Source organism: Channa argus, chromosome 20 (assembly GCF_033026475.1).
Source record: "Channa argus isolate prfri chromosome 20, Channa argus male v1.0, whole genome shotgun sequence".
NCBI classification, from domain to species: Eukaryota; Metazoa; Chordata; class Actinopteri; order Anabantiformes; family Channidae; genus Channa; species Channa argus.
Genome location: NC_090216.1, coordinates 20,881,804 through 20,908,649, shown reverse-complemented (window position 1 = coordinate 20,908,649; position 26,846 = coordinate 20,881,804). Strand labels below are relative to the sequence as shown.

Here is a 26,846-nt window from a genome sequence, read left to right as displayed (position 1 = left end):
TTGGAGTTATTTTTGATCAGGATTTGTCCTTTAACTCACATATAAAACAAATCTCTAGAACAGCCTTCTTCCACCTACGGAATATTGCCAAAATTAGGAGCATCCCGTCTCAAAGTGATGCCGAAAAACTGTTCCATGCATTTGTTACCTCTAGGTTGGACTACTGTAATTCCCTACTTTCAGGATGCCCCAGTAACTCTCTAAAGAGCCTGCAATTAAAAATGTTGCAGCAAGAGTGCTGACTGGAACTAGCAAGAGAGATCATATTTCACCTTCACTAGCTTCTCTCCATTGACTTCCCATTAAATCTAGAATATAATTTAAAACCCTGCTTCTTACATATAAAGCTCTGAATGGTCAGGCTCCATCATATATAGAAGATCTCATAGCACCATATCATCCCAGTAGACCACTTCGCTCTCAGAATGCAGGCCTACTTGTGGTTCCCAGAATTTCCAAAGGTAGAATGGGAGGCAGAGCCTTTAGCTATCAAGCTCCTCTCTTGTGGAACCAGCTCCCAGTTCAGATTTGGGAAGCAGACACCCTCTCTACTTTTAAGTCTAGGTTTAAAACCTTCCTCTTTAATAAAACATATAGTTAGTTATAGTTATGCTGCCATAGGCTTAGACTGCTGGGGGACCCATCCCCCAATGCACTGAGCTCCTTTCCTCCTCTTGACCATCTCTCCTCTCCTCTCACCGCGCAATTGTCACCCCTGTATGTCATTAACTCTGTCTGTTCTCTCCCGTAGTTGTCTTTGTCCTTCTCTGTCCCCCTCTTTCTGTCCCTTTCTGCAGGTGTCCCTGGCTTTGAAGCTGTGTGTCTTCCAGCGTGCAGCTACTGGTCCTACCAACCTGCCCAATGTTTTCTTGTTGCTTTTTGTTGCTCTGTTCTTTTCTCTCTCCCTTTTCCTTTCACCACAACCGGTCGAGGCAGATGGCCGTCCACCCTGAGCCTGGTTCTGCTGGAGGTTTGTTCCATTAAAGGGAGTGTTTCCTCTCCACTGTTACCTATGGCTTGCTCCAGGGGGGAATTGTTGGGTTCTCTTTATACATCTTTATAATCTTGACTTTATTCTGTAAAGTGCCCTGAGATAACTTTGTTGTGAATTGGCGCTATATAAATAAAGTTGAATTGAATTGAATTGAAGAAAGAAAGTTTGAGACTATCTGGCTTTTCTTCCTCATTGAGGACAGCTGAACATGTAGAAGTCTGCCTAACATAACCCCCCCACCCCCTCCATGATTTTATATGTCACCACTGAATGACACTAACTTTGTGCTTCTCCCCCTGCATGTCCCCCTTGGATCTGTGTTTCCAATGCAGTTACTGGAACCACCAACCTGCCCAATCTTTTTGTCTAATGCATCTTGTTGTTTCTCTTTTCTTCTCTCTCTACACTTTGCACTGACATTAAATGCTTGGGGCAGAACCAGGCTTCTCCCATTATAGGGAGTTTTTTCCTCTCCACCTCAGTGCTTGCTTAAGAAGGCTTTGTTGGTTAGTTTGGTAGGGTCTATGCACAATGTAAAGTGCATTGCAATTATTTTTTTTGTTAACTGCTGCTATATACTATAAATAAAACAAAATTGATTCACTTCTTGTCGCTAGTGAAGTCTGTTACCTGGAGGGTGGAACAAGTGAACTGTGCTACACTTCTGCCTTAAGCCTTTCTGGCAGGTTTCTATTTCCTGTTGCTGAGACAGAAGTGCAGAGAAAATACAGTACAAAGATATTCTCTCTGGTGGATAAAGCCACAGGATAAAACAGTGATGAAAAAGATTGGCTTTCCTGCTAAATTCTACACCTGTCAGTTATTTGTTGTCTCTTTTGGGAATAATGACAAACTCAACAACAATGAGTGTGAATTAGATGCTTTTAGCATGGATCTACCCACAGCTACATGAAAAAGGACATACTTTCTCATCTCATAAAGATGATTGTAGAGGTGAAAATGATGTAACCTCACAATATAACATGTTTTAACCTGTAGTTCACCAGCGTCAATCTCTAACTTCTTACTACCCAATGTCACAACTATGATTAGGTGATGACAAAGCCTGAGCCCCACCCACTTTGCTCTTTAGAGGTGTTAATGCTCTGAATGAATATCTAAACATCAAGCTGGGGGTGGTCAGGCAGGGGGGTGGAGGCCAACACCTGTTGGAACATTTGGGCCAAAATAAGTATTTACCAAATGGTGTAAAGGCACCCATCATAATACCACTATAGGATGGGAGCATTTAATCCAGGATCAGCAGGGTGATTGTGATTAAAACTCACTGACATCGCTAGTATGATGATGGGGCAGTCCGCTCAGCTTACTTTTATTCTTGAAACAAATTTTTTGGTAATACTCTAAATATGGACATCGTGCAATGAATTGTACACATTAAATCGGGTGCCCCCCCCACACACACACTTTAGAGAGCTCCCCGAGGCAATCAGGTGGTGTACTAATTGCTTCTTGACATGGACGTGATTGTCGGATTGAAAGTTACAAAAGACAGGAGCTGTCACTGGCACAAATTGTGCTTGTAACTGTACCCTTAGAAAGAGATTAAAATGCTGTTAGATAATCCGACAAACACATCTGAAAGACACAGAGGCCTTCAGTCTGACAATCTACCCAGACGTGCTTGAGCCAAGCCCAGCTCACTTAAACCTGTCATCTGATTTCCCTCAAGGCTTTTAAATCTACAGCTCAAGCTGACCCTCAGCCTGTACTTCTACACATGATGAGTCAGAATTAAAAACAGTACATTTGGAGCACTGAACAGGACAGAGCATTTAACAAAAAACAATAATAAGTATGTAAATACAATTAAGCAGAAATACAGGACTGAATTGCCATTCTGTCATGCTGGTACTTACTTTGTGAACACACTCTGAGATTGATGAAAAGAGCTGATCAAATTTCCTGAAGGCCCTCCACCCTACCAAGCTTCAGCTCTAACTGCAAAACTAGTCCAATATCATTTCTGAGCAGCTGTTGTGATAGTTCAGAAATGTACCAGGATTCGCCTTCTGACAACAGACTTCCTCTTGCACACGAGAAGGAAGGAAGCAAAACACAGACACACTCACAGTTTGTAGCGATTGCACAAGCAAAACTGTGCAATCATCCTAAATGTGTTACTGGCTTAAAAACAGTTAAAAGTTTGCTAATACACATCTTCAGTTAAACAGCAAAGAAAAATATATGTTATATAAGTATGTATATTATAGAAGTACATGAAACACACACACTCCTGGTTCTTCAAACAGTCACAGTCAACAGTTGATGGGACAAATTCAGAGACAAACATATTGATCATCTTAATGATAGTATCAACCAATAATAATTTCTAAGAATGAGAGCTAAGACAGGAAATTTTTGTCTGCTATATAATTGCTGTTCAGAAAAATCTAAATAATTTCCTTCACTGGGTGACCCCTTTCAACAAACTAATAAGACTCCATTTAATATCTCGTAAAAGACACAGAGTTGTTGATTAACCTGCTGTTTGGAAGTTCAGTTCATCTTCACTTTGGTCGATTTGTGAGATACTTTTGAGATATGGTGGTGCAAGTGTTGTCCCACAACAAGGCTGGAAGTGAGTCACACTGTATATTCTCATTCAGGAATTTTGTGGAATCCACTAATATTTTTAATTCATTTAGCATAACTACCTAGGTCTTCAAGCCAGTTCAACTTGATTTTTTTTTAGTGTTTACTTTTGCCAGGACTTGTTCTGACATTTTTAACCTGTTTATGTATTATTAATAAATTTCTCCCCTCTTTCTCCCCACAAACAATTTTTGTCAATTAAAAATATTAAATAAAAATAACACGACTCCAATAAAAGTCATAAATAAATAACCTCAATGAATTGATTAATTAATTTTTTAGATTCACATAACTCATTAAATACATTTAATAAAAAGTAAAAAAATTACTTTCCAGGATGCATTTTTTGAAAGTTAAATCTTAAAATTGGTTGTTCTTTTTGTAGTTAGAAAAAAACCTCTTCAGTCTGTAACACATTGTGGTTGTTTATTTTTACAATAATGAAGGCTAATTTTGAGTTTAGTCCTTAGCCTGTAAACTTTATTATTTATTATGAATTTATTATTCACTGCACACAGCTAACTATGATTTTTTTTTCTAAGATTAAAGAGTTAACTGGACCATGTGGACAGGTTTATGGATGGTATATTAAATATTTAATATAATATTTAGCATAACATTCAGCTGTGTTTGAAAAATGATTTGTATTCTTTGACTTAATGTAAAATTATAAGGCAGACTTAAAATATTTGGCACAAAAATCAGCCCACGTTACAAATATGCTATCGTAGCTGCCCTGTTTAAGCCTGCTGTGTGCTTCTTGATTTGTGATACTCTGCACTGTAATAGTTCATGCCTACTCATTCATGATTGGCTGATGGGTCACAGGGAACTTTTATCCAACCACTTCCCTCTCTGCCTCCTTTCAAACCACACTGACAATAAGATAACCAACATATTTAAAAACGCTAAAACAATATAACAGACAATAGAAATCCGTATGTCCTTTAAAACATTAACGTGGCCAAACAGTAAAGTTTTTTCCCTGAACCATCATGTTTTTCTGCTTTCTTTTACTGCATCAGTCTCTTGAGTGCCACTATAGTGTTTAAGAGTAACAAACACACGGGCTCATGAGTGTATTAACACATTGATTGTTGCGCTGTGGCATACACTCACCACCCAAAAGGCTTGCCAAGGATCCTCTGTAGGAAATATAGTCCAGTTGTTACAATTTAGAAGCAACTTTAGTGTCTTGGCCGATCCTGAGCTACAAACAATTTTCCAAAATGTTTGGATTATTCTGAAATATCAGAGAAACAGGGCTGAAACAGGCCAGTATACAGTAAAATAAAAGTGAACTGTAATAGAAGGAGCAGGACTTTATGTGTGAACCTAAACATAACCAAACCACAGAGATTTATTTAAGTTACAGATGTCCTGAGAGCTGAACACACTACAGAAACACTTGGTTTTAACTGCCAAGGACACAGCCACAGTAATGGAAAGGAGGTGGTCACAGGATGACTGTAGTTCCCCAACACCAAGCTGGACTACAACGGTGTGGCTTTGTAGTGAAGGATTGTTCCCATCCGAGAGTCTGGAATAGGCACGCATGTCTATAGACAAGCGTTTTAGGTCCTGAAAGTCTGACGAGGCTTTAAATCCCAGATGATCAGAAACTAGTGTGTTGTAGAAATGAGCACAACTAAAAGATAAACCCCATTTTAAATAAGAGGCTTATTGACAGAAATAAATAAAGTGAAAAATTTATATTTATACCTCACGTTTCATGTACATACAGACACTATGTTTGTAAACCCTAACACTTCAACAAAGGTTCCAACACTTTTAGTCTTGCTAACCAGTTTCACACAACAGCCCTAATTCAACTGTTTGTAAGGAGCCAGTCGAGGCCTAACAACCTCCCCACCCCTATTTTGACCGCCAAAGTGGACCAGTCCTGTCAGCTTTCATTGTTAGCCCAGGGGACTGAGCGTACCCCACTGATAGCCATGGGGGATGAGCAAAAAAAAAAAAAAAAAACCCAAAAAAACCTACCTTCTCTCATTAACAAAAGCAAGTGGGGTGAGCGTGGCCGGTAGTGGAGGACGCACCGAAGAACTCGCTGAGTTATAAAGTCTTCTGTCTGCAAAGTTTGTCCACAGTGATGGTCTTGCACTCTCTCTTTCCCTCTCTGTGGTTCTCACTGGTGTCAAGAGGAGTGTACGGAGTAGAGAAAGGGTGAAATAGAGAGAGAGAAAGAGAGGGAAGAAGGGAGGGTGGTGTTGGTAGCTAAAAGCGGCTCCAGGATCCATTCACATGCAAATGGCCCAAGAAGCTTCCACTAATCCCTGAGAGGAACACAACTACTCACCCGCCCTCCCCCAGTGGTGGCTGAGCTGCCAGAGAGTGAGTGTGGGATGAAGGTCCTGCTCAAAGTGACGTGACTATAAAAACCAATTAGCTGATACAACAGTGATTTTCTAAAGTGATTCTCTAAAGAGACACACAAGACTTTACTGCTTTCATCACCTGATTTTTTTCTCTTTACAACATTGTAGTTCAGATGGCCAAACATTTTAGATTCTAGTTCAGGCACTACAGTGTCCTGTCACTATCAAACTCGGGCAGCCCATTCCTAACCATCCGTCAGGTGGAGGTTGTTGGAGTTGTAGACAATTCCAGACTGTCCAGACGGAGCCATTGAATGCTTTTGATTGAGTAGCCGTAATACTCTCATCAGCTATATATATAAAGCGGTAGAGGTTGGCGTGATGTTTTAGTTAAGTTAAGTTAAGCTACTCAGAAGACACAGGAAAAATTACACAACAGCAGAACATTAAACTTGTATTTACACATCAACAGCCCGCTACCTCATTGTTCCGAATACTGAAGGTTCTGGTTCAGATCTAAAAATTGATATGACTGATTAATTGAAATCATGAAAATAATGTGGGATAAGCTGATTATTTTACTAGAGAAGTTATTTCACTGTGTATGAATTGGGATTTTCCATCAAAGTGATGCCTCTGTAAGTAAACAATCTATGGGCTTACAGACAGTGTCATCTGAATCCTCACTGACTGTCAGAGAGAGGACACATAGCAATGAAACTGAAAGCTGCAAGCGACAACTTTAAGGTTACACTAAGTTTTGCCAACATTAGAAACAGAAGCTCACTCAAGTCCATAAAAAACATCCAAAACAAAGAAAATGCCTTCTTCATGCTAAAGTCATATTAACAGTTATGCCAGCAATCAGCAGCAGGGTTACTACTGAACAAGCCTCACAGAACATCGAAACAGTTGTTATGGTCAGGTCATGTGACATGTTCTCCGCAACCAGTGAAGAAAACACTGGATTTGGTTTAGAAAGAAATGTGTCTTCACAAACAGGAAGAAGCAATGACAAAGAAATGTGAAAAGGGGTGACATGTTGGAGAAGAAAAATAAGGAAATATGAGCATATTATGAAAATAATTTCCATGAGAGAAGCACATTTACGCACACAACCCATTTATAGCTAAGTACACAGAGAAGTGAGTGGAAGCTGCCCATCTGATTCCATGTTTGTCTGGTAAATTGTAACCATCATACACAGGAGTGTAATTCCACTGAGTGTAAAGCTTCCACATCTTTCTATTCTAGTTTTTCTTGCCAGGTCCTCTGATTACACAGAATGTAGTGAATACAACTGTCTATTACCATCATGCACTGAGACTGTGGTGTTATTTGAGATGCAACATGATATAATTACTTTAAATAAAAGTTTCTACTCATATAAGCTGTGACTATTGTTCTGCCTGCACTCTGTGCAGAGCGGAATGCCTGGTGCATAATGGAATTTAAAAAATAATTATTAAGGAGTGGGTAACAATAATTATTCACCCTGCTCATTAGTATTTAATTCCTCAGGCAGCACATTATTCCTCAGTAAATTAAAGGGCCTGGTTCATTACCACTGGTAAATTTTTCGATGTGACCGGGACAAATTTACAAAATTTCCCCCTTGAAGACAAAAGAACACTCCAGTCAACTCTGAAAAGCTGAAGTACAAGATACAAGAACATTTCCAAGTTTAAATACCTCTTTAAAAATCAGTTAAATCAATCATTTAGAAATGGAATAAACATGGCACCTGTATTAACTAGCCTAGAGCAGGTTGTCCTCTAAACTGAATGACTACTCAGGGAGGCCTCTACACCTGACTCCTGAGGAGTAACATTCTTAATCTGCTGAGATAGGCGAGACTGTGCATAAAGCAACTGTTACCTGGGTTCTTCACCTATTTTAAGTTTCAATGAAAAGTGGCCAAGGAAAAAAAGAGAGAAATTAAATCTAAAAAGAACTGAAACTGAGCTGATGAAACTCTCTAAAAATGTAAAGCCTCATCTACTGATAATCAACATTAGTACTGTTGTGCTGAACAGGTGTCATGGGAAAAATTGAATGATGGATATGATTGATAATTGTTAGAACTCATGTTGCATCACAGCTGGCTGTGTATGAAGCTCTGTAGCCATAGAACACTCAGAGTGCCCTTATTCCCCTATTGTACAAAAAAAAAGCTCTAACAAGTAGTGTTAGAGTGTATAGAAAGCTTAATAGATCATCTTCTAATGTGCCATAGACACAAAAACTATTCTAACACATGAATGAGTTACAAAGGGTGATGTTCTTTAATCACCATGAACACGTTCTGTAGTTTATTTGGACTCAGGTCTACTTTAAACATCCTGCTGTCAGAATTACTCACTGGTGAACAACTGTATATTAATCCCTGCTTGCAAATAGTCCCCAACAAATTCAGTGACCTCCTGTCAGAGAAAATTACTTAATTAAAAAAATATTTATGATTTTTTTTAAGTCTTCAGTAGCTGGAGCTGAATTGCAAGTTGCACTGTCATGTAACCTCTTATACCCAAAGAGTGTGTCACACTACTGGGAAGTGTAGCAGTTACACAACCAACATACACCCAATAACACAACCACAAATGTTCTAATGATTTAACCCAACATTACAAAGTTAGTATAAATTTTAATTATGATAACTATTAAAACACTATGAAAAGTCCTTCATTTGTGTTTGCATTAGGGTTAAAATGGTATCAACATCCTCTGCTCTGTGGCAGCACACTGGCAACTGACAAACATGCAAACTAGTTTACACATGTTCCCATCTGAAGTTCCAACCCTGAAACACTTTCAACGCAAAGTGCCTGTCTAAAATTGTAAAGCAGCAGAAAATAACTCCTGTTAGTGTAACACACTGAGGAGAGAGTCCCAGCTTTAAAATCAGCTGAAAACAGGAAGGAGAGAGCTGTTCTTTACCTGGTGTGGAGACACAGCAGTCAGCAGTGACACACACATACAAATGGGCAGGATGTCGTTTTACACACTGCCTGTGTGTGTGGAGGGGCGTGGCACAGTGGGAGTGTGTGTGTGTCAGATGATGATGCATTTCCTGGCCCTGTAGCCTGTTTCCTGGTCTTCTACTGGCAGCAAGATACTCTTAGATGACTATAACACAACATGTCTATCACCCTCTCTTCTTTATTTAATAAGACCCTAAATTCCAGTTTATTTTCATAACATCACCAAAGACGCTTCCTGAAAAGATTCATATAGCGTAGTATTAATTTCCTATTAAATAAAGAATAAATAAAGATATTTTTGTTAGTAAATTCTAGGCTAGAACACAATCTTTAGAATTTTATTCAGAGGACAGCAGGTGAAATTTCACAGAACATGTGAAATTTGTCCAAAAATCAACAATGCGGCATTAGTATCTACTAAAAAATATTTTGACAGTTTAAGAATTTTTTTCATGTATGTAGCGGGAAATAACAGTCTTAGTACCTTTTCTGTATTTTCTCCTTATTTACACCAGAGTAAATGGTTCTATCTAATAATGGTTGTATAGGGCCTATAAAGGATTAACCCCCTCAGATGTTTTTACCTATTATTTATTTATGTCACCATTATTGATTCAGTGTTGAATTCATCAATTCAAAATTGATTCATTTAATTTGGATTACTATGAAAATAATGCTTCATCTATTTCTTAAGGTGTATTTATATTACAATCCTTTAAACACAATCCTTCACTGCACTCGGGTGATCTTCATTTAGCCTTGTGACCTTTGGGACCAACCAGATGTCATTGTTAAATAAAGTTAGTTGTATTCACAAATCTTGTGTTATATTTTTTAAATGATTTTGTAAAGATATGGTTTCACCTTGAAATCATTGTTTTTGTATATAATTTAGTCAAACAAAAAGCCAAATGAAATTGACTATAAATTAATCTTGTAAAAGAATAAAAACTTCCATAGAGGGTAATTCCTTTTATAGGCATTGTAAAAAGCAAAGGTGGCCAAATTTAAACCCAAATTATTATTATTATTATTATTATTAGCTTTTAAAGGGTGACTTTACTAATTTTCAACTTGCTTTCTTTAACTTTAATGTACATTTACACCCTAACCTAATGCTTTTACTTCTCTCTGACTTATTCTCATCTTTCACATAACATATGAAGAGAAGCTCCCCAAAGTCTGTTTACAATTGTTGCAAATTACAGCTGCATATTTACAATGACATATATATAGAGTTTCTGGGCTACAGAGGAAGCTGTGGGAAGTCTGATGAACTGAAACAAGGAATCTGGATTTTATCCTCCACTTCTTAGACTCACTGTTAGAAATGGTAAATGCTCTGCACTTTTATAGCACTTTTTTACCTATTGCCACTCAAAGTGCTTTACACTGCTTCTTATTCACCAATTTGCACTCTTAATCACAGACATACACACAGATTGACTTGACTTGACTTGACACACCAATGGGAAAGCTGCTATCCAGCTGGCCAACAAAGGTGGGGTTCACTGTCTTGCTCAAGGACACTTTGACATGTGACTGGAGGAGCAAGGGATCAAACCAACAATTGCTAGATTGGTGGACAACCGCTCTACCTTCCTGCGCCACAGTCGCCCCTATGGCAGGTTTTCCATAATGACCAGTATGAACAAGGGGATTGACTGCAAAAACGGAAAAACAGTTTGTAGTGTTTTAAAATGAATCCAAAAAATGTCAATTGTGCATTATTCAGTCAAGCTTGTCTTCGTATGGTCTATGTCAGTATGGTACATGGACAGTAGGTAACTCAGAATTTGAAATGGAAAAAGTGACATCCACTGTTCAGCCTGCTATTGCCTTTTCTTACACATCAGACACAGAGCTGGCTGAATGACTTCTCTGAGAGGTGACAGCATTCTTACATCACCCACATTATGGGATTCCCAGACATTTCACATTCCCATCCTACACCTTCATCCCACACTACAGAAGAAAATCTACTTAAAGCCACAATGCGCAACTTTTGTCAATCACAGCAGTGGTAGCACCAGACTAACTGTGCCCAGGCTTCAGATACTGGCGTGTTTGAAATAGCAATAAACAACTGTATAACCAATAACAATTGTACAAAACCAGCCATGTCTTCTGAAAGACCAGCATCAATAGACAAAATGCACCATCTGGTGGCTACACAGTCCCACAAACACAGTAAGCTGTACAGACACCTGTCAATCACTGCTAACATTAAGTCTTTCAAGTCTTTAAGTCATGTTCACCTCTGTCCAAAACATTAAAATCAGCAAGTCGCGGTAATGCTGTGGCTGATCAGTGTGTATGTAGGGACAGAATAGACTGGCAGGAACTGGACAGATTGTGGGACGCAATGAAGCACCTACTGTTTTAAGAGCTAGAGTACTGCTGTACAACAAGCTTCTGTGCTTCCCCCAAGTGGTGAAAAAGTCCACCTGCATGCTGTCTATCTGCCCAGCAAACACAGACACATACATCCAATAAAGGTTGGTGAATGTAGCTTACACATACCGAGGTGAATAAGTGGTGTGTGTATGTGTGTGTGGGTGTGGTATCTAGACTATCTGTAAACTCTCTGTGAAGCAAAACAATATCTCACATATTGACAGTGAGAATAAGGATCTTCTGTTTTTCAACTGCACACGTCAGTTTGGTGACTCTCTATGAAAAAGCTTTTATATGCTTCAGCAAACATTTACAGATTTTAACTATTAATTTTAAAAATGTAAAGAAATGTAAAGAAATAAAGGCATAAAGATGTTGCAGTTTTAGTCATCTTTCTTATACAAAATGTCTATGGGGAGGGAGAGGAGCTTCCAATATCTCTCACAACCCATTTAAAATGGTCTCCCTAATTAAAATGAATGAGGTGGCCAAAACATTACTGCCACCTCTTCTTATAATGCACTCCAGTACGACTCCACTATCCACACTGACCTCAACAGAGAATTATCTCCTTCATGAGAGTTTCAACTTAAAAACATTGTAAAAGTAGAATTCATGGCAGATCTGCTGTATTGGATTGAATTAATATGTTGAACCATTTTAGACAATAAATAAATCTGTGGAAAAAGCAGTTTAGAATTTCCCTCAACCCCAAATAGACTAGGAATCTGTCCAGGGTGTACCTTACCTTTCGACTAATGGCAATTGGAATGCCTTCCCCGTGACAAGATGACAGACTTATACAATGGATGGATGGATGGAATTTCCCTCAAGCAAACTGTGATAGGTTCAAATTGCCAATGCAAATACCAAACATATTCAGTTCAGGTATGACAATAAAAAGAGTGATGAAATTCTAACATTTGAGATAATCTGTCAAGACATAATCAGTTTTTTGGCATTCAAACAGGCCTGTTATGCCAAATGGTCGTACATGCATATATGTTTGGGTTCACAACAAATATGTTTAAGACAGAGTAACTGATGAGTTCATTGTACCTAACATGTCTATGTGCAGCCAAAGCCAACAAATGGTTTCTTATTTTTAGGCATAGTTCAGCAACCATAGTCACATTATGTCAAGACTGGAGACAAGTCTGACATTCTGTTATATACAGCAGATTCAAAAATTGATATTAACTTACTATTATAAGAAGCTGAAGCATATCTCAGCATGTTTTGGACAAACATGGAGTCAGTTGCAGGGATAAATAAATTCCCCAGAAATAGAGCACATCATGTGGACCACAGTGGCTACAGTCACAAACGTTTGCATACGAAAATAAATAATTATGGATGTACCAACGCTAATACCAATATCGGATCCTGACTTTGTATACTTTACTTGTAAAACTTACACAATACCAATATTACCAAGAGCCAACTAGCACATAAACTCTGCACCTGTGTGAGAGGAAGGAGGGTTTAAAACTACAACTAATTACTTATATATCTGATACAAATTTGTGATTGATAATACAAACACTGGTAGCCCACAGTCTCCTCGTGCACTGAATCTTGAAGCTGAACAGCCAATCAGAGTTTTCACTGTGACCAACTGGCCCACAAAACATTGGCTGACGGTTGTCTCGATGTGTCTCAGCCTTTAAAGTGAGGCGACAACTCCTAAAAGGTCTCTCTACCCTTTAAGAAGTGTATTTTCACTGGACTGTTACAAAATACCCCAATATGTACAAATGTGCTCGTATTCAGGAAACATATGTTGATTGACCCAGTGTTTCCTTTCAAAGCTTATTGCTTTGAACAAGCCACAGAACACATCGTTTCCATTTCATTTGCGTGAATCAACACAATTTGTTACTGCATTTTTTGATTTTATTAGGTTTTATCCTTGTGAAAGATATGCACTGGAATTTAGACATTCTTCTGCCTTTTTAGGAGGGAGTGTATGTGTGAACGCAAACGTCCAAGCGAGACGCTGCCGACATTATCCGGACTTTATCCCTCGAGATCACTACTGCGATGTCCATATTATGTGCTTGAGCTCATGCATATAGCACTGCCCAGTCCTGAATCGTCGGGAGAATTTAAAGCGAGGGAGGGGGCATGTTGATAATGTTTCTATCACTCAATTTTGGTTGTAGTCAAGTGACAGAAGTAGAGGAAAGTTCATATGTGAAACAGTCTTATTTGCTTGATAAGTTAAAGTTTTTCATTACTCTAACCTCTGATTATAAAATAAAAAAAATGGGTGCCTGTGACTGAGGAAATAGATAAGCTGCAGCTGTTCTTCCAGCTCTTCCTGGTGTCTTGGGTAGGACACAAAACACCAGGTTGCCCCTAGTGGTTCAGGGTAGGCCCTTGCACAGCAGCTTTGTTGTTGTCAGTGTGCGTCACATATGTTTATTTTTGTGACAGCAAATTGCCTTAAGGCCACATCTTCAGCGTAGCACAAGCATGCACCTGGACTGAAGGATAAACTAATTAGATTTGTTGGTCTAAAATGCAATTTCTTTAAATTTAATTTACAACTGAAGTAGATGAAGAAAGTATTAGAATCCCTCAACTTTTTCCACATTTGGTTATGCTTATTCCAAAACGGATTAAATTAATAATTTTCCTCAAAATTCCAAAAACAATTCCCCATAATGACAACTTGAAAGAAGTTACCAAAGTATTCACGGCCTTTCCCACGACACTCATAATTGAGCTCTGATGCAACCTGTTCCCACTGATCATCCTTGAGATGTTTCTACAACTTAATTGGAGACCACCTATGGAACATCCAGTTGATTGGACATGATTTGGAAAGGTATATGCCTGACTATATAAGGTCCCACAGTAAGTGCATGAACCAAGCCACGAAGTCCAAGGAACTGTCTGTAGACCTAAGAGACAAGATTATATCAAGGCTCAGATGTGGGGAAGGGTACAGCTAAATATCTACAGTATTGAGTTTGAAACCACCAAGTTTGGACTCTTACTAAAGCGGCCGCCTGACCAAACTGAGCGATCAAGAGAGAAGGGCCTTAGTTGGGGAGCTGACCAAGAATGGCCACTCTGAAAGAGCTTCCAGAAAGAACTTTCCAGAGGAACAACCATCTCTGCAGCACTCCACCAATCTGGCCTGTATGGTAGAGTGGCCAGATGGAAACCACTTCTCAATAAAAGTCACATGACAGCCCACCTGAAGGACTCTCAGACCATGAGAAACAAAATTCTCTGGTCTGATGAAACAAAGATTGAACTCTTTGGCCTGAATGCCAACCGCTCACCACCTGACCAATACCATACCTACAGTAAAGCCTGGTTGTTGGCAGCATAATGCTGGGTGGATGTTTTTCAGCGTCAGGAACTGGGAGAGTAGTCAGAACCGAGAAAAGGATGAATGCAACAATGTACAGAGACATGCTTGATGAAAACCTGATGAGCATTCTAGACCTCAGACTGGGGCGACAGTTCAACTACTCTAAGGACGCAGCCAAGATAACAAAGGAGTGGCTACATTACAACTCTGTGAATATCCTTGAGTGGAGCAGCCAGAGCCCAAATAAATCTGATTGAACATCTCTGGAGAGATCTGAAAATGGCTGTCCAACGACACTCCCCATCCAACCTGATGGAGCTTGAGAGGTACTGCAAAGAAGAATTGGAGAAACTGCCCAAAAATAGTTGTGCCAAGCTTGTAGCATCATACTCAAAAAGACTTGAGGCTGTAATTGGTGCTAAAGGTGCTTCAACAAAGTATTAAGCAAAGGTGGTGAATACCTTTGTATTGAATGTATTAAAAATAAACATCACATGTACGTAACACATCATTATGGATATTTGGGTATGACTTACACACCCAACTGATCGGTCGGGCCTGGGTTGACCCTGCTGTGGACCTACAGGGTGCCGGTGGAAATTGGTATACTGTTGGTCAAAGAAGGAGATGAGGAAGGCGTGTGCATAGACAGAGGGAGAAGAGCAAAACCAAGAGTGTAGGACTGACAGTAGGGAATTTGAATGTTGAGACTATAACAGGGAAGGCTAGAGAGTTGGTTGACATGATGCAGAAAAGGAAGGTGGATATACTGTGTGTCCAGGAGACCAGGTGGAAAGGTAGCAAGGCTTGAGGCTTAGGAGCAGGGTTCAAGTTGTTTTACCATGGATCAGATAGGAAGAGAAATGGAGTAGGCGTTATCCTGAAAGAGGAGTTTGTGTGGAATGTTCTAGAGGTGAAAAGAGTATCAGACAGAATGATGAGTCCGAAGTAAGATAGATGAAGCGATTCAGAGCATCCCCAGAGGTGAGAGAGTGGTGATTGGTGCAGTTTTCAATGGACATGTAGGTGAAGGGAACAGAGGTGATGAGAATGCGATGGGCAGGTTTGGTCTTCAGGACAGGAGAAGGACAGATAGTGGTAGACTTAGCAAAGAGGACGGAAATGGCTGTAGTGAACACTTTCTTCCAGAAGAGGCAGGAACTAGGGTGACATATAAGAGCGGAAGTAGAAGCACCTAGGTGGATGACATCTTGTGTGAACATTGTACATGGTGCTCCCAGATGACTGGACCACTACACCTAATGTGATCAGGGAGACAGGTATGAGGGTAATTGCTGTTTCATCGGGAAAGAGGAAAGAGGACAAGGAGATTTGGTGGTGGAACGAGGAAGTTCAGGAGTGTATACAGAGAAAGAGGTTAGCTAAGAAGAAGTGCGACAATGAGTGGACTGAAAAGAGTAGACAGGAGTACAGGGAGATACAGTGTAATGTGAAGTTAGAGGTGGCAAAGGCCAAACAAAGAGCATATGAGGACTTGTATGCTAGGTTGGACACTAAAGAGGGAGAGGTGGGTTTGTACAGGTTGTCAAGGTAAAGACATAGGGATGGGAGGGATGTGCGGCAGGTTAGAGTGATTAAAGATAAGGAGGGAAATGTATTGACAGGTGACAGGAGTGTTTTCGGAAGATGGAATGAGAACTTTGCCCCTGCTGTATTAATAAAGCTAAAGGCCCTACAGAAAGAATAAGAGTTTTTCTGTGTTTGTAATGAGAATGTGCAGAAACACTACCAGCAGGGTGGTACTGAGGGTCACGGAGTTGATGAGGCATAAACACTGCAAACAAATAGACACACCCAGGGTTCTGGTGATACAGAGGGGTGGGTACACATGCAGCTGCACCTCACTGCTGACCTACAAGCATGCACACGAACACACACACGAACACAAACACGCAAATATAATGCAAATATCTTATCTTGAGTATTTCCTCATAGTCAGGAGGAAGTTTATGAGCTGTTCATAGAGAAACCCAGGTAACTTACTCTGTCTGCTTCTCCAGCTGTCTTGGTAAATTGTTGGTATTTTCTATCACTGTGCATGATAACGTGTGAATTTGCATTCACAACCTTGTATCACCAACTTTGTTGAATGGAACTGTCACAGCTCCTGATTTACCATGTTTTTGCTGTTTGCTCTGAGCTGGCATTGTATACAATGGAACCTAAACAGCACAGAAACGCACAAGCTATATACACACATCTTTCTTTAAAACTGTTAAATAAACAAACTATTTTTCATTTGTTTCGAATCTATGTGTTACCCTTGACGTTAACACAGAAGTGAAGCATTATAGGTTTTCCCCGTTTATTCACTTGTAAACAAAACAAGACAGATATTTAAAACTTCAAATGACCACCAGGGCCACATATTTTGTAAAAATGTTCTTCTAATGTGCGGAAATAAAAACAAATATGTATATAATAAAACTGCTGCTGAATTTTTTTCCCTTGGAAAGAAATGTGGGTAATCCCTGCAGTAAAGTATTTCTTTGCATAGAGGCCATAAGTCCAGTTTATAATGCTGCCTTTTAGTTATAAATGTGCAATCTAAGCCCAAGCTGAGCTAACTTTAATCTAACACTTCATAATGTAATTATACACTTATCTATTGGGCAGATATGTTCTCTTTATGAGTTGAAAACTGATGGTGAAGTGTCAGATCAGCATTTTTAAAATGCATTCTATGTTTCCCAGGTGAAGGGTTCAAGTGCTGAGGTTGTCAGATCAGAGCCAGTTTGCCCTGCCAATGTCTCTGTACAGGTTTAACAGAAAAACAACTGTTATTAAACCAAAGAGGATGTCTCCCAAACAAGAGTCTGTGCCTCAGACACACACACACACACACACACAGAGTATATTAAAAATATAACCACACTCACTTCCACAGACAAAAGAGTGTAATAAAGATGAGTCAAGCTCTTAAGTGGTACTTGAGGACTTTACAGTTTCCTGTTTATGTGAAGTTAAGTACAGTACTCTGTGCCCCCCCCACACACACACACACATACACACACAGCTGGATAACCTCCACATGATTCACAATTAGGATCAGAGACAGAATTTCTCTACAAAGGCTAGACAATAGAAGAATATCATGATGAATGAATTCTGCAAAATTAAGTCACAAACATTAAATATGGCTGCTGTACTGACACCTATGGGCAAAATACTACAACTTTCGAGAACTGCTTGGGGCTAGTTTGTGTAATAACACTGTGTAGTAACAATAACAAACACATTATTTCCGGGCTCATCCAGGTGTATTGTGCATTAAACGTGTTAAAAATTGTTTGGACAAAGTAGGAGGAGGATTCAGGTCACTGAAGGGACTAATCACTGGCTAAAAACTTCACTTCACTTAAACGTCTTTTTTTCTAATGGCAGAGAAAACCGCAACAATTACATTTTACTTGTGATAATTTTTATGTTGCTCAAAACAGTGCTACAAACCACAAACAGTATGCTGAGATGATTCTTCCCCACAGGTCAAACAAAGGTTTGCGCCTAACATACACACGCACAAGCAACACTTTAATCAACACAGGATTTCCAGGTCATCATGATGCAAAGGTAAAAAAGCTGAAAGAGTATCCCCAGTGCAAGATGTCAGCATCTGTACCTGTACAACTTCTCAGAACTACTACTTCTACTTCTCAGAGCTACTTATGAAATTATAAAAGCAGTTAGTGAGTGCAAGACAGGCTGCTGATGTTCCCTGGAGCCCATTAGGTGCTTGTCACTGATAGAATCACACTGGAGACGAAAATGAATTATCAGGTTTTCCACTCTGTACTAAATCACAAACAGTCTGGCTGTGAAGAGGTGAAGATGGTTATAAGTTGCCAAGTACTCTTGCCAACTGCTGAGAGAACATGACTCTTCCTGTGGCACAACAGGAAGGAATCTAATAACTCCCTTTCTTTCTCATCATTTCTTTCATCCTTTCACTAACTCTTCCCTTCCTCCCTGTCTCGCCTCCTCTGATCTGGCTGTCTCCCTTGCTCCTCATCTACCTTCCTTTTTATACATGGGGATTAGAAGTGAATGCTGTTCCCCGAGGCCAGGGAGCACATGGACCTGCCGATGCACATCTTGAGAATGCCCTTTTGTCAGTCTCATCATAAAGGAGATAATCGTAAGGGATAATGAGAGCTATGCAGTTTAGGGTTGGGTGGGCATGAAAAAGGTCAAGGTATGAAGAGCAGAGCCGTGACTGATGTGACATATGTAGAACATACACACAGGTCATAGGTGACATGGTGTTCATTTGTTAAAGGTCTGAGAAGTTCCCTTAAGGAGTACTTAAAAAAGCAGCTCTCAAGTTTTTATTCATGAATACTCCATGAATACTAATTTCAGTGGAATATGGTGGAGATAGCAAAATCCTTGAGGAAAATCTGATACACTTTGCAAGAGAACTGTGAATCTGGAGATGACTTTTTGTCCAGCAAGATAATGACTGCAAGCAAAGAGCCAAAAATGCAAACCAATCATTTCAAAATTATCACTAATGTCACAGCTGGATTTGAATAAGGAAGTTCACTCACAATCCCTGTGCAACCTGACAGAGTTTGAGCAGTTTTTCAAAGAAAACAAAAGGAGAAGAATTCTATTATGCAGATGTTGAAGCTGAGTGAGCTTCAATTTTAATTTGAATAACAGTCAAATTAAAACTGACCATGATTCAATTTTGAAAAAATAAAAATGTATATCTTTCCAAGAGAGGTGAATGCTATTAAAAATTTCTCTGGTTCTATCCATATGATAATTTAGTTCAAACTTTCTTATTTATCCACTTATCTAATACAGAACAGTGAGATGATCTAACTAATTAAGGCGAATTGCTCAAAATGGTGCAGGAAGAAAAGTCTGTTAGAACAGGAAAATACATGACAGGAAACTTGTACAGTCAGTGTAGCCTTAACAGAAGGTTTGGCAAATGCCAATGTATGGAAAGACACTGTTTACAAAATAATAAAATAAATGTATAAAAAAGCAACAATGTATAAAGATTTTTCTCTTTTTAACATAGGCTCTGATCTTTAGAAGCTTCTGTGCTGGATGTGTTATGTTTTTAGCCACATTAAGTTTTCAACTAAGTCTCAGTAGGTACATGGAGTGCACATGATTGTGCCCATTGCCCTAATGTGTTAATGGACAAGCTCATAGGTTGTCACGTAAGGACAAGATAGCACATTGTTCCTTTTTCACTGGGATGGTGATATATACATAAACAAGGCAATGGGCAACAAAGAAAAAGTCCCACATTCTAATTATCTGTCGGACAGCCTTCAGCTTTATGGCACACATTCGCTGTGGCAGGTTTTTGTGTTTGCATCTATTTTTCTTGCATTTATGATGTAAGAGTCAGACCCCTGGATAAAGTCTTCTCTAGTACATCCTAAAGATTCTCAGTGGGGTTTCGGTCTGGACTGAAGTCTGACCCCTAGGCTCCCTGACTCACTCTTTCACAATTTGAGCCCGATGAATTCTCTTTTTTAAATATGCTTGTGCCAAAAAATTACTCATTCAGCAGATTCGAGTAGTCTGGCCATCACTGTGCATCAGTTAGTGTTAAAGAACTTGTTGCCAGCTGAGATGTGTTAATCAATGCAGTCCAATAGTAGGCTTTTACCTCTTTGCTTAGTTAAGTCAAGGTGTTTATTTTTTTTCACTTTGTTAAGCAGTCAACTATGGACCACAGGGGTCCATAGGGTGAAAACCTTTAAAGCCATCCACCATCTGTTGACTGAAGCTGGTTTGATTTACTGTGCACAACTTCACTCCTCAGTCAAAACTTTAGCTCACCTCTTTTCATGTCAGTGACTCATACTCAGTCATCCCGACTGCCTTTCTCGTCCTTTGTCTTTCTGTCTCTCCCTGTATTTAAAATGGAAGTTACTATTATTACTATATATTACTACTATTAAAGTTTTCTGTGTAGAGACCCAGTTAAAAGCTGATGTCATTTAAACAGGTCCTCACTTCTAAGAAGGCCACTTTACTCGTGCTATTACTCGTGCTAAGTTATTTTAAGTTTGCCTGTCACCCTATCCAGTGGCCTTACTGTGTATCTTGAGGTGTGTGTGTATATGTGTGCTCATGTAACAAGCCTAAACAGGGAGGGTGAACTAATCTTATCTGGTGCAGGAAACACATTTCAGGACCTTGAACCAAACAACTGGGCAGGAAACTGGGTTCAAATCTGGGCTGATGGGAAGGAGAAAACAGTGAGCTGAAACAGCAACAAACAGCAGAAGCATGAGTTTCCCTCATGTATAGTTTTTGAATGTCCCCCTGACCTACAAGATGAGAAGACAAGCACACAATCATTTACAATACAAATAGTTAATTCTGCTTCCAGTCATGAAGCCATAAGGTGAATCTATGAAGGTGCCTATGCATAAATGGTCTGCACTTATGGTAAATGGTCTGCATTTATATAGCGCTTTTCTACCTATTGGCACTCAAAGCGCTTTACACTGCTGCTTAATCCCCCATTCGCACTCACAATTACACACACACCGATGGGGAAGCTGCTATGTAGCTGGCCAACACTCACAAGGTGCAACTATGTTTGGGTTCAGTGTCTTTCTCAAGGACACTTCGACATGTGACCAGAGAAGCCGGGGATCGAAGAAACAACTGCAACATTGTTGCAGTTGTTAGTACGATAGTAGAGCGGTGGACGACCGCTCTAAAGACTTTTATACCCAATCATGACCCCAATGCCATTATTTGAGATGTATCACCAGGTTTTTTTTTTTAACATTACACATGTCCTAACTTTTATTAAACGAGCTGCTAGCATGAAATTGAAGTGTTTTCTAAAAAACAACAATAACATTTCCCACTTTAAACTAAATTGTCCTTGTACTATTCACAATCACATTAAGGTTATAAACTGTATCCCAACTTTTTTGAAAACAAGGTTTCAAAATGATATTTAATTTATTATCTATATCTGTCTTTGCATCTTAAATTAGAGAGAGGGATTAGGAGTGTTCCAGTCCAGACACGCCTGGGCATTATAGGTAGAGAGATAGAGAGAGGGGGCAAGAAAGATCTGAATGATGTTGTTTGACATTCATGCTGTTTGGACACGGCAGAGGGATGTTAACAGAGGGAATGCAGAACCGGTGAAACTGATAGGTGTGGGAAATGAAGAGAGAGATAAGAACGTTTTCCCAAGGTGGAGGAGATGTGGAGAGAGATATAAACAAGAGATAATCTATTGGCTTTGGGAAATAAAGAGAACAACACTGATCTGTATTCAGTAGACAACAACATTCAGGGTCGACTGCATTAGCTTAGGAGCTGGATTCCTATAGTTTCAAGATAAGACACTTTATTTTCTACTCTAAGTTAATTCTTTATTTTTGCTTTGCTTTCTTCTACCGCCTGACTTTGTTTTACCTCTGGGAGCTGATAAAGGAAATAGAGGAACAGGGCCTGGGGCCACATTTTTGTTTTCATGCTTTTTATGGGAAACAAACAATCTGAGTAAAGCACTGGCTAGAGCAAAACAATCATTTGACTGTGAACACCAATTACCACACATTAGCCTGTTATTTACACAGTGAACATACTGTGCTCTGACTGAACTGCTGCCAAAGTGGAGATTAAAGCAGCACAATGCACAGGATTTAATGTAAGAACCCAGTTTTTGATTCTGCACTAAATGAGAGTCTCATGTAAACTCCCATGTGCCTCATTAGACAGAGTCAGAGTGGACGTAGAGCAAAACAAGATGTAAATGCCTTGCAAAGACAAAGCAAAGTCAGCTGTGTTATCAAAGGAAGCAGGAGCCAAAGGTCAGCTGAAAGGAGTTGGACTAAAAATAGCCCTGTTAAAAATGTTAGACAAGCATGGATACATTTTCTGCTGTATAAGGAGGATTTAACAAGAATGAAAGTAGAGAACCTGCTGATGTGCTGCTACAAGCCACAATAATACAACTTTAACAAGTAAAATTGTTGTTGGTTGATGTATCACTGTGTGGGATGAGGCTCAGTGCAACAGGAAACACATTCAGTAGGTGTGGCTGAAAGGCTCATCCACTAACCTTGACCTTTCTTCCTATACTGAAATGGAAACAGGATGATGCTTCATGTCATCAGTTGTTTAACAACCCCTTTAACAAATAGACTCACAAATCACACCAGCTTCCACAAAGGGACCTCCCTATATTGTGTTGCAAATGGGTCACATTTTCCATGTTTCTCTACCCCAAACTTTCCAATGTTTAGAATGGCAATGACTGCTCTTCCTAATGCATGTGCTTATCTTTTTATGTTGGCTACCTTATCTGTACCAAAATTACTTTACATAGCTTTCTCCATTCACACACACACAGTTGTTGCGGCAAATGTGGTGCAGGAAAGTAGAGTGGTTGTCCACCAATCCTGCAGTTGTTGGTTCAATTCCCAGCTCCTCACATGTCAAAGTGTCATTGAGCAAGACACTGAACCCCAACTTAGTTGCTCCCAGTGAGTGTTGGCCAGCTGCATAGCAGCTCCCTATTGGTGTGTGTGTGTGTTTGTGTGAGTGCGAATGGCTGAATTAGAAGCAGTGTAAAGCGGTTTGAGTGCCAATAGATAGAAAAGTGCAGTGTAGTATGCTTTGTTTTGTGTATGTGTCTGTGTCTATATGTCTTGTGATCTTGTTGAGGTTTGCAACATGTAAACATAGACAGACATTAAAAAAGGTGCCATTAACAACTGCTTAATATGCAGTTTCCAAAAGCAAGCTTACCTTCTAGTTTCTTCTTCCCTTGTTTCCTTGAGGACATGTGCACTGTCTCCGAGGAACATCCAACTGCCGATGAAAACTGACCCTTGCTTTGGACTCTAGTGGGGTGTGTCACAGCTTCTTGGCTGGTGTCAGTCACAGCCGACTGGGAGAAGGAGGCGATCCTTTGTAAGATTGAGCCTACACTATCGCTGGCATGATCTGCACCATCAATCAAAGAATGAATGGTTATGGGGCTTGAAGGGCTGTAAGGGCTGGTTTGGGGGATGTGGACAACTTGGGGCTTTGGGAGAAAGCCCAACTGAGGGCTCTGACCTTGATAAAGGGATACTGGGGAACCACCCATCTCTGGGACAGGGATTGAGCCCTGTGAGGGAGTAGGAGAATGTGGGGAGAAGGGCAAAAATGTATGATGAAGGGAAAGGGGCGGAATGTCAGAAGAACTGTCCAAGCTGCTGAGAGAAGCTGAGGGGCTGGCCGAGGTGGATGGTGGACTGTTGGGATGCTGGAGACCTCCTGCACTTCTTGGAGGAGGTTTGGGAGGGTTGTGGCTCATCGATCTTCCTTGAAGCTTGGTGGGAGATATAGCTGAGCAGCTGCTTACTAAGCTGTCCAGATCCAACGGAAACTTGTTAAGACGTGTTATGTCTCTGGTCTTATGTTGGGGGGCCTTGATGACTTGGGGCATTTGCTGCTGGCAGTGGTTTTCGGGGCCACTGTAGCCCTCCTCAAAGGAAGGGGCATTATGGCAATGGCCGTTCCGGTTGGTATCAGCATTGGCATATCGCAAGCCTGGAGACATTCTACCGCCACTTCTTTGCATACCCATCATTCCAGCTCCTCCATCACAAATCTGGAGGTCTAAGCTAGGCATGGAGCTATGGTTCACCCCCTGATGCTCTGTGACACCCAGCATCCTGCCTGGCCTGTGGTCCAACTCTGAGTGGAAAACACTCCCATGAGAGGAGAACTTTTTTAGGTTGTTGATGCTTCTCAAATTGCCACCTCCTTCTTGATGCTGTTGTGGTATCTTGGGCTGGATTCGGTAGTATTCCTCTTGAGATGGAGGGCTATGATATGACCCCAGCTTGGAGAGATTGGATGCCCCTCCAAACCCTCCAGAGTATTCCAGGCTGGACGTGGAGCTGTGAAGACTGTCATTATCACTGCCTGGCCCAGACAACAAGGAGTAACCATTAGGGTTTAAACTGCTCTGAAAGGATGCAGCTCTGGTCACAGAGGAGCCATTGTTGTGGATGACTGGCTTGTTCACGGTTCCTCGATTGAAAGACAAGCTGCTGACTACTGTACGGGACTTGAAGACTGGGCCGGGCCTGGAGCTCAGGCTTTTGCAGTGAGCTGCAGGACCTAGGATGTTGTTGTTGCTAAAGGCTGAAGAAGGGGACTGGCCACCTCCCCCAGGACCATCACTGGCTTTACTCTGGTCGAGGAAGAAATGGGAGGAAGATGGGGAAGTGGGGTTGGAGATGGGGGAAGCTGAGGATAAAGATGGGATGTCATCCACATCTTCAATGTCAAAGGACCTCTTCAGTGCTGTAGGCAGATGGAAATTAAATATGTATTATTAAAACGTATCAGCTCTACATCTAAGAAGCACATTTATACTTCAAAAAACATCCAAACTGAGTCATGTGCCTGTTTTTGGAGTGACACACTCAAATATGTATATGTATGCAATGTTATAAACATCTAAAATTCTCCATCAGCTATCCCATATGTCATTAACATTGTGAGTCAGGTCAGTGTTTGTTATGTGGGTCGATTCTTCAGTGGATCAACTTTCCATACATGTAACTCTGCCAATAAACCTGTACACAATAAACTTTCTGAACAAGTGTGGGCCCAAAAATGATGTTTTGTCAGTTTAATTTCAAACTCTCTTTTTCATACTATAAGAACGTGACTGTTTAGTATATATTATAACGTGTCTGTTCCCCGACCAACTGGAACTTGGTTGCAGCGGGAAGAATATGTCAGCTTAAATGAGTCAACGCCCCCAAGTCATATTAATTATCATGTTCCTTGAAGCACAGGCCGAGGTGGAGGAGTAGCAGCAATCTTTTACTCTAGCTTAACAATAAACCCTAGACCTAAACATAACTCATTTGAGAGCCTTACTCTTAGCCTTTCAAACCCCAACTGGAAAACTCAAAAACCACTATTATTTGTTATCGTGTATCGTCCTTCAGTTTCTTATTCAGAGTGTTTGACTGAATTTTCAGATTTTCTATCTGATTTAGTGCTTAGTACAGATAAAGTCATTATAGTGGGTGACTTTAACATTCATGTAGATGCTGACAGTAACTGCCTGAGCACTGCGTTTAATTCATTATTAGATTCAATTGGTTTTTCCCAAAATGTAAATAAACCCACTCACTGTTTTAGTCACACGTTAGACCTTGTCCTTACGTATGGAATTGAAGCAGATAATTTAACAATATTTCCTCACAACTCTCTTATGTCTGACCATTTTTTAAAAACATTTGAATTTACAATAACGGACTATACAGCAGTTAGGGAAAAATTCCACTATAGCAGATGCTTAAGTGAAAACTGTAAACAAATTTAAAGAAATTATTGTTTCATCATTTGCTTCACCATATGTTAATACAATGGAAAGTAAACCCTTTAATGTTACTCTTGCACAAGTTGATTATCTTGTTGACAATTCTGCAGACTCACTGCGTACAATACTTGATAGTGTTGTCCCCCTGAAAAAGAAGGCAGTAAACCAGAAGAGGCGATCTCCATGGTATAGTTCACAAACACGCAAAGTAAAACAAGCAACACAAAAGTTAGAAAGGAAGTGGCGTTCCAGAAATTTAGAAGAATCTCTTTAGCCTGGAAAAATAGTTTAAAAATGTACAAAAAAAGCTCTCCGTGATGCCAGAACAGCATATTATTCATCATTAATAGAAGAAAACAAGAACAACCCCCGGTTTCTGTTCAGCACTGTAGCCAGGCTGACTAAGAGCCATAGTTCTGTTGAGCCTAGTTTTCCCTTAACTCTGAGCAGCAATGACTTCATGACTTTCTTTGTGAATAAAATTGTAGCTATTAAAGAAAGAATTCACCAGATCCTCCCCCCAAATATTACAGAGAGATCCCCCCAATCCCTGTTAGACTGCATTTTACCCATAGATCTCTCTGAGCTAACTTCAATTATTCTCATCTAAACCAACAACCTGTCTGCTAGACCCTATTCCAACTAAGCTGCTCACAGAAGCTTTACCCTTAATAGATACATTCATATTAGATATCATCAATCTATCTTTAGAAACAGGTTATGTACCACAGGCCTATAAGGTAGCTGTAATTAAACCACTACTTAAAAAACCCTGTCTTGACCCAGGTGTTTTAGCCAATTACAGACCAATATCTAATCTCCCCCTTATTTCTAA

At 40.0% G+C, this 26,846-nt stretch overlaps 1 protein-coding gene across 5 annotated transcripts in view; it reads right to left on the bottom strand.

Moving 5' to 3' along the window:
• LOC137105265 (neuronal-specific septin-3-like) overlaps positions 1-26,846 on the bottom strand; it is a 65,831-nt gene that overhangs the window by 24,672 nt on the left and 14,313 nt on the right. For 2 of the 5 annotated variants that reach the window (XM_067487215.1, XM_067487213.1), the window contains exon 2: positions 23,428-24,978. In XM_067487215.1, the coding sequence (XP_067343316.1) occupies positions 23,428-24,978 (1,551 nt within the window). Of the gene's footprint in view, positions 1-2,874; positions 3,032-5,611; positions 6,015-8,883; positions 9,029-23,427; positions 24,979-26,846 lie in introns of those variants that run through there. The other 3 variants (XM_067487216.1, XM_067487217.1, XM_067487218.1) reach the window with 3 other exon arrangements.